At 38.2% G+C, this 9216-nt stretch overlaps 1 protein-coding gene across 1 annotated transcript in view; it reads right to left on the bottom strand.

Moving 5' to 3' along the window:
* Nucleotides 1-9216, bottom strand: part of CEMIP2 (cell migration inducing hyaluronidase 2) — a 49248-nt gene that overhangs the window by 16470 nt on the left and 23562 nt on the right. Inside the window, exons 6-10 of the mRNA XM_085313725.1 lie at nucleotides 8389-8577; nucleotides 5887-6056; nucleotides 2520-2729; nucleotides 1920-2125; nucleotides 1291-1360 (exon numbers count right to left, since the gene is read on the bottom strand). Of these exons, the coding sequence (XP_085169851.1) occupies nucleotides 1291-1360; nucleotides 1920-2125; nucleotides 2520-2729; nucleotides 5887-6056; nucleotides 8389-8577 (845 nt within the window). The remainder of the gene's footprint in view (nucleotides 1-1290; nucleotides 1361-1919; nucleotides 2126-2519; nucleotides 2730-5886; nucleotides 6057-8388; nucleotides 8578-9216) is intronic.

The following is a 9216-nucleotide window of genomic DNA, read 5'->3' as shown; positions in this document are numbered from 1 at the left end:
AAAAAAAAGAAACTTGAAAGCTCCTTATGCACTTACAACATTATTTGTTTTTCTAAATACTTGTTTTAAGAAACAAAAATGCATTTCACATGTATAGCCCAAACAGAAAAGTGTGCTTTGCTGATACAGCTTTACAATAGGCTTCACTCTTTAACAAAGGAGAAGGCAGTAGCATTCTTTAATTTGCTTGTTAAGTGTTAAAATTTAAGCCAGCATAAGCTGTACAGTGTAATTTTTAGAAAAAAGTTTGAGTATTTTGTTTCTGAAACACAATAAACTTTTACACAAATGTATTTATGTCCATTCAAGGGAGGTGCACTGACTTGGCCTGCAGTAACAGAGCTACTAAACTTTGCACCATACACAAATGCTCACTCTGATAATATACACCAAGATAACAAAAGCAAATGACATCCTCTGTGGTACACTACAAATGCAAAAAAGTCCTTGCAAATTTTAGGCAGCAGATGCATGCCAGCTGTTTCCTGTAACTTGGCCTACAATACTGAAAACAGGTAAAGGAATGTCACTTACAGTCAACAAAATAGAAAGATACTAAGTAGGAAATAGAAGAATAGTTTGATTGATTAAGTCTGTCTACTGTTAGGAAGGATCTGGACAATTAAAAATAAAAAATGTTTCTCCGGGGCGGGGAGGGAAGGACATGCAAGAAGCAGAAAAAGAATTTTGTAAGCTTTTTACACTACAGACATTTCAACCTATTTCAGAATTTTGAATCCAKCTCCACTAATTCCATTTTTGTATGTATTCTATGCCTAAGTCATAAAAAAAATGCTAAGAAACAATGACTAATGACAAAGTCAATAATAATTAAAAAAGTATCTTAGCTATGCTATTTTTCAGTTCAAAGAATGAAGCTATAAAGCCAAATGTTGAAAAGCAGTCAAAGAGTAAAATCATGACAGAAATTATGTAAGACAGAGAAGCCTTACTGTTACAATGCAGTGCACTAACTCCTTGGGAATAAAAAGATTTATATATATGCAGGTATGCATAWATCTATGTACATGTATACATAATAACATGTGTGTGAGCATGCATAAGCGCTAGAAACTACAAAGAGGAAGAGATCTCCTCTGTTCCAGCCAAAACAAAGGTGGCTTCTCTTAAATGCACATTTAGACAAAATGTGCTTATCAGGCTAATGTGCTACCAAACGTGCCAAGAGATTCATTTTTTTTTTTTTAATCCTTAAGTGTAATGTTGCACACATTTTGTGAACATCAGGGCAATGAACAGTTTGTGCTGAAGTACATCTGTATGCCTCACCTGCGAACCTGCAGCTGCATTATTTATAAGATGATTGTTGGGATGAGAAATCCAGAAGGTTGAAACTGCCCTAAAATATTATTCAAAAAACAAACTATTATTCAGAAGCTCTATGTCCCTTACAGAAATCTCTTACATTTCATAATAAGCACATTAGAAAATGTTAATCTGATGTCTAAATTCACTAATTTACATATGAAGGGAAATCACAAACACCCCACATTTAAGTAGTCATGGAAATGCTACTTTTTTATTTCAGTACACAGTATTTTAAAACATTTCATATACTCAGTGCTTCTAAAAGAGATTAATGCTATGAAGAAAAACTACTGCCAATAATTTGAGAATGTGGGGGCTTTTGCACTGAAATAAAGATGCAGTCTTAAGTTTTTTGAGCATGTACCACAGGAAATAACAATCTTTGACAGAACAATTTTTTTTTAATCTTTAATAAAAGGCTAGATAACAATTCTTTTTCTAAACCGTGCTACTATGTGAATCACATTTAAGGTCTCTGTATTCRTAAGCTTATGCATGAAGATGTTCTCCTCTCTATACTGTCAAGAGACGCTCAGCAATTTAACTACTGCAAACAGTTTGATTCTGCTTTTTCACCAGGAAATACTCACATGCAGTCTGTGGCTGGCACTGGGACATAACTTCCATACACTTTATCCCTAATACCAATACACATGCTGCTGTTTCTATCTGTAGGAAGAAGAGTGCCTGGTTTGGTGACTAGTCCAAGGTTGTGGAACAGAGTATTCCTCTGTTCAATGCCATCTTCTATGAAGAAACAGTGACCTAGTGTGTCATAGCCAATGGTGTCCTTTATCTGCAGAAATACAAGTTCATTATGCCATTAGCAATAGCATTGACTGGGATTTATTTGACAAGAGCCATTTAGTTTTACTATGTTGGCACAGCTGCAAACGAAGCTTCAGAATCAGCAGTTAGGATGACTCAAACATGAAGTTTTATTTATCCCTTACAAACACACTACTACGCCTGGAGAGCTTAGCTGCCTGCAAGGATCTGAAAAAAACCAGAACGGCAAGATCTGTTAAAAAGAAAGTTACTGTTTGCACTTGTTTGTTTATTCATTGCCATAAAAAAAACATGCTGCTGAGCATTTTAAAATTGAAGAAGGAAGGAGGCTGTTTTTGCTCTAAATACTCTTTTTAACATTTATCATCAACAAGGTATAGTTTTACTGTCCTGGCACCTACCAGCAAGCCATTAGTTGCATGAACAGTCACACATCTGGAGAAACAGTGATGAATGGAAAGACCTTCCAGATAAGTTTTAAAACTATAACCTCCTTTTTCATCCACATCCCCACATAGGTGAAAGTGAACAGGGTAACTTCCAATCTGCTGCTGCCCCATTTGCTTCAGCTCCACATAGGAGAGATGAACAGATGTAAAATTCTTCAGAATCTAAAAATACAATGAGACATCCAGAATGAAAAACAAACTATTTACTTTTTAACTAGTGGAAATTCAAGCTAATACATTAGCTATTTCTGCCAGAAACACAGGTATCATGCGACAACACCAGCAATACTAGTTGGAGCAATCATTAGTTTCTTGTTCTGGATCCCATTTTACAAAACGGAACCCTTCATGAGTAAGAGTRAAAACAAAACCTATGCATGGCTAGAACAGTTAAATTTTCACCAGACATTATACTGCTATGTTATACTATTTGGTCTTTACCAGCTGATAYGTTAAATACTCTTCACGTACAACAACATTGCATTCAGACAATTAGATGCCACCCACACTGGCCTCATCCACCACCAACACACCTACACCAGTCAGGGAAGGCTTAGTTGAACAGAATCACAGAKTAACACAGGTTCAAAGAAACCTCTCAAGATCATCTGGTCCCATCACTGGCTCAACAGAGGGACAGCTTAGAGAAGCTTGCTCAGTGCGTTGCCAAAGGAGTACCTCTAACAATCCCGATATTCACAGGAGAACAACTGGTTCCTCCCTCTTATTTTCCTAATATCTAATGAGAATTTGGCTTGCTGCCACTTGGTTCCAGGTGCCTTTTTCCCTACCACTGCACAACTTCACAAAGCATATCCACGTCTCCTTTGTCCTACGGAGTCCAAAACAGGACACGACACTCCAGATATGGTCTCGCAAGTGCCAAACAGAAGGGAGGAACTCTTCCTTGGATTGCACTTGTGATACCCAAGATACTGGTGGCCTTTGCCACAAGGGSACATTGCTGCCTCATGGTCTACTTCTTGCATAAAAGGTCCTGGTAGACAAAGCTGCTGTCCAGCTAGTCAGCACCCTGCCTATGCCTTTGCATGGTGTTACTCCACTCCAGCTGCAAGACTTCCCACTTGCCTTTGGTGAACTTCATGAGGTTCCCATCAGACATTTTCTCCAGCCTGTGCAGGCCCAGGAGTAACAGTTCCTCACAATGAACTGACTGCTTCTTCCAGTTTGGTACCATTTGTGAGCTTGCTGAGGACACACTTCACCCCATCATCCAAGTCATTTAAATAACAATGTTATACAGCACTGTCTTCACAATTGAGGCCTGAGAGACACCACAACCAACTAGCTACCACCTCAACTTTGAGACTAATGCCTTACCTGATTTTCCACCTAACATACATAGGTGGGAATGCAAGTGTTGATGCTTGAACCGAGAAAATAGAAAACCTAGAATTAACAAAACAGCTCTCACTCTGGGACAATACCATTACTGTTGACTTGGATGCTCTTTGAAATTAGAGCTCATGAAAGATGAAGAATAATTTTCCATCAGAATTGCCTCATATATGAAACTAGAGAATTGCCTGGCTTCCTACATGGGGATCACTACACTACTTCAAAAAAAGAACCACATATTCTAAGCTGTCATTTCACACATACTTTAAACCAAYGTAAGTGTGGGTTATCACTGAAAAATGATACGTAGAGGTCTTTCACCAGCCTCTGCATTACCACTGCTTCCTTTTCAGTCACAACTCGCATTTATGTTGCTTCAAATGGATGCTGAAATCTGACCTCAGAGAGGAACTTCTTTTTTAAGGAAGAATTTTTTTAAGAAATTGCCTTCAGAATTATGCATAGTAAAGCTACTAATAGAAAGCAAAAAGATTCAGCAGTGGAGACATGAAGATAAGGGTTTTTATCAATAAAGGGAAAAAGCACAAATATGATTTTTCATTCCCTCTAACCTAATATGAAGATAGAAAACAAATGAAAATAGAAGACAAATGCAAGAGAAATGCTTAGGCAGCAAACCTACAGGAGCTAAATTTGAAAAAAAATATTGTTGTTACTGACTCATCTGCATCAGATATTTAACAGCCATAATCATTTTAATACACAGCTGGGGGAAGTTAATAATATAGTGGATACTTSGGGGTTTTCATTGCACAGCTAAGGTTTGTTTGCTTAAAATGCAGATTGACAGTCAAATCAGGATATTCTTTCAAGATCTGACTCTTAACATTTAAGAATGCTAAAGAAGCAGTAAAGCTACAAACTAATGCCTCATTACCTATTGCCACTAAACCTCCTTTATCCTACTGTCCCCATGACCAGGAGAAATTCCAGGCTGATTAAAACCCCTGAGGCCATGAATATTTGTTAATGCCTAGCTCTCTTTGCTTGAGCACATAAGGCTAAGAAAAGATGAAAAATGCCTTTAGTCTAGGTTCAGCAACAGGCACCCACAATTTTCAATAGGCTCCTGGGAACAATTTAACCACTCTGATGACTCAAACTGTTTGTTTTCTGCTCCATCTTCTAGCCATCTGACAGGCCTGCTGTACTCACCCTATTGTGGCAACCAAGGTCACACTTTGCAAGATTCACAGTTTGTCCTTATCTGCTTTCATTACATTATCTCAAACACAAAGCATGCTTACAGCCCACTCTACTTCCCTTCCACAAAACAAAAGCAGCCACAAAAGGGAAAGGGCTTTCCCAGCATTATATCCACCTCAATCTAAAATCTGCATCCCAATGTTTAAAAAAGGGTGATTTAAACTGTGACCAACACATAACAAGCACAAACAAATTTGCATTTAAAATACAAGGTTTCAAACTTCTCCACCGTGAATGAAGAGCTGATACACTTCTGCACAATCATCTTAGTACTTAGTAAAAACAAAGAAAAAAAAATCCTTTCTGGTGCCTAAATTCTTGAGGTATCTTCAAGAGATTGAGGCAGAGTTCTAGGATTCAATACTCAGGATTTGGGGAAAGAAGAAAGGAAGAAATGGRAAGAAGATGGAGAAAAGGGAATCGAATTTTATTCTACACYGTTAAATGCTGAATACACAGGGAAGTCACTTGTAAGTTTTAAACACTGCCAGTTGCAATATACAAAGTATGTTTCTCCAGCATTTAAAACACTGATACCCTCCTGCCTCAATTCTGCAGTCTAAGTCTTGGTGAGTTATATCTAACTTTGGGAAAGCTGAGAGGAGAGTCCTCTAGGCAAAGCAGCTATATGRATTAATATTCTCTAAATTTTCAAATCCAAGTCCAGTATTAATCCTTTTGTCCTCAACACACCTTTAGGCTATAGAAAGCTACTTTAAAGTGTTTTTCATACCTTGATATGTCCACCAAATGTATCATAACTGAAAAACTGACACTCCTTTTCACGGTAACATGTATTTTCTGTCTCTCCCTTGATTAAGATGTTCCTTGTAAGGACTCCCACTTCTGCTCTCATGTCCACTCCATCGATAACTTCTCCCATATGAGGAAACTGAGGATTTTCTGTCCAAAACCAATTTTGAATTAAAAAAAAAAAAAGAATGTGTTGGCATTGATTAAAAATGAAACCACTTATTTTACATAGGAAAACTATTTTTAGCAACAAATCTTTCATTCTGATACCTCAACAAGCTTTCAAAAGCTCTCAGATTTTCTTATGCTAAGACACATAAAGGCGGTAACTGGCAATTGACAAAYGTTAAGCAAGCAAAAGCCAAGCAAACTCTGCTTTTCCAGACTTGGTTCATTTAATGATACTTGAGCACCTTAGTGTGAGGGATCAAATATGCTACTGCATGTTTCATTATAAAACTAGGTGCTGTACATATATTTTTCATTTTACTAAAAGGACCAAAAACTCTCCATTTTTGTCATTCCTAAAACAACTCCCAAAATAAATGCTGTAGCTGCTCAGGATGGGAGAAAAAAATAAACAAGATAAAGCAAACAAAAAAAATCCCACAGAAGCCTTTTCAAAAGACAATTACCSTAAATTTCTGCATCTTGCTAAGAATTAGATGAGAAAATAAAGCTGTAAAATAGGATTATGCTCCTCTTCTTGAACTCTTACCTATTGTTCTTCCCCTATTTGCATAGCACGCACATATCAAGTGAGGAGACAGCAACTAGGCCTCCTACAAAACAACACACTTCTTTGTTTTTGTTTTCCAACTACGTAAGGTCCAAAAGAGCAAAAAAAATTTTTTCAAAAGATGGTGATTCTTCAATATGTCGAATTTGCCATTCCTCAGAAAACTCATTTTTTGCAGAATAAGTATGTCTTTGTTCTTTTTTTAACTGCTTCCCATACTATGAAAAAGGAAACTTAAAAATATTGTATTGGAAGAGGGAAAWAAATATGATGGGCTAATTTATCTCGTTTAACACTTTTTAACAATCTAGATACAGTTCTGGTAACATTTATCTTCAGAAAACAGGAAATTTTGTATTTTATGCCATACCACAAATCTTATTAAAAAAAAAAATACATAGACTCTTAAGCAGCTGCTTTCTTATGGTAAATAGTTTTCAAGATAAAAGAGAGTTTGCATACATTCTATTCAGTGGCAACAGAAACTTCATACTGCAACCTCGCACCTTAAAATATCAAGTTCAATAACACATACTAGGTGAGAAACTCAGAAACAGAAGTGAGGATGTTTCACGCACAGTACCACTAAGTCAGCTCTGTGGTTTCATGCATGCTGGTACTCTCTGATGTCACATATATATTTATAAAAGACTTTTTCCTGTCTAGGACTTCACAGTGCAGAAGAAYGTATCTTAGCAAGCTCATGAACGCTGTGGGACACAAACACCACCGCAAAGCGGACATATAAACGGGCAGTCCCAGAAGACACAGGGGAACAGGAAAGGTTGAGGGCGTACCCAGTGCAGCGCTGGGAAGCCAGAAGCAGAAGCTAAGAGTTGTTTGAAGAAGAGGAAGTCGGACGTTACAGAGGAGAATGGGACGAACAGAAGCAGCCTGCTAAGCTGCAGCTAACTCTGCAGACCACCAGAAGAGAGTAACATAGGAAGCCCAAGCTCTGAGGCCAAGGACGGACCTTCTTCCCGGGAGGCACGGAGGGAGAGCAGGGTGGCAGGAGGGAAGGACGCTGGTCTGCAGAGCCAAGGAGTCGATCCCCTGGGAGGCCGCCGTGAAGTCAAACGGCATGAGTCAGAGAGCGAAAAGGGAAACGGGCAATAGCGTGTATGATCATTTTGTGCGCATCACGCCCAAAGAGAAAACAAACTGCAGCCAGCCTGGGACATCCTGTGCAGGCACAGGCTTGGAACTGCCAGTTATTTTCATAACCATTTCTCTGGGGGAGGAGGGTGGCGCACATGTGAAATGGAGGGAGGAAGGGAAGACGGGTTCAAAAATGACAGTCTTTCTTCTCCTCTTTTATAAAAATGGGGAAAAAAAATAMAAGGATATGTTTCGGAAGATGAGAAGAACAACAGACAAAAAGGAAATGGCAATGACCAAAACAACAATCCAAATATTTATTACAAAATTAGTGAAATGACAGAAAGCAGCTTAGAAGAGAAYACTACTATAATTCATGTTTGGATGAAAACTAAAGCATTCACAGACCCTGGGAAGAAAGGTAAAAGAAAGGTTAGTATGGTAAGCATCAGAGGTCAGAGGCAGATCTGACATTATACAGGGCAATTTTACAGTAAGAAGAACTATACAATCCTGTATACGGCAACAAGGAAGACAGAGACATTAACAGGCTGTTACTGCGCCTGCGGAAAGGACCTGCTTGCGGTGCATTACCGCTTATACGTATCTCGCACAAGATTCAGGAAATGCTGACCATTCCCATACCTTTGACTTTGACCTGGTGTTTGCTGCACTCCGGGCAGGGAAGGAGAGTGAATTCCTCCGTCTGATACATTGAATAATCTGTGCTTGCAACTACGATCCGGTCTCCAGGCTCCCAGCTACTAACATCATCCAGAAGATTCAGTATCACTCCACCCACAGCTTCCACCTGGAACCCTGAAATTGGGACACCTAATAAAAATGGGGAAAAAAAAACGAGAGGGGAGTAAATACAGTAAGAGATTATATTCTCCTCTATTTCAAACTATCTTTAAGAAGATGGTTAAGTTTTGACCAATAAGAAATTTGTGAGACTTCATACATTTCAAAATCCTCTAAAGTACAGTTCTGCTCTGAAACGTGACAGTGTGAAATACCATTACAATCTGCTTTATTTGTGGATCTCCAATAAAAAGAAGAGAAGATATGAAATTAACAGTGACAGTAAAAGCTGTATCAGTAAAAAAAAAATCAGCAAATATTAGTAAAATCTATTAAAAATTTCACATATCAGACAGCAACAATTTGTACATCTAACTAGCACTGCTTGTTGAAAGTGATACTTTGCATTTTAAAACTTTGCAGATGTAATCAAGGATTTGGCGAGCCAAAGTAAGGAAACTTTTTAGTTGTGCATAAAATGAAAGTCAGGCAGCCTAGATSACACGCACATGCAATTTCACTGTGTTCTGATGGATTTGCCTAAGTTGAGCAATTTCACTTTCACTTAGCATTTTATTTATTGCACAATGAAGCACTGAATTGGATCTGGCTTAGTCATATAATGGAGCCTACCTTTGTAGTACCAGCAAGTGAAAGATATATTTGGTG

Source organism: Rhea americana, unplaced genomic scaffold, assembly GCF_003343005.1.
Source record: "Rhea americana isolate MKP2758 unplaced genomic scaffold, rheAme1 scaffold_11, whole genome shotgun sequence".
Lineage (NCBI taxonomy): Eukaryota > Metazoa > Chordata > Aves > Rheiformes > Rheidae > Rhea > Rhea americana.
The sequence above is the reverse complement of the archived record's forward strand: the minus strand, read 5'-3'. Positions and strand labels throughout refer to the sequence as shown.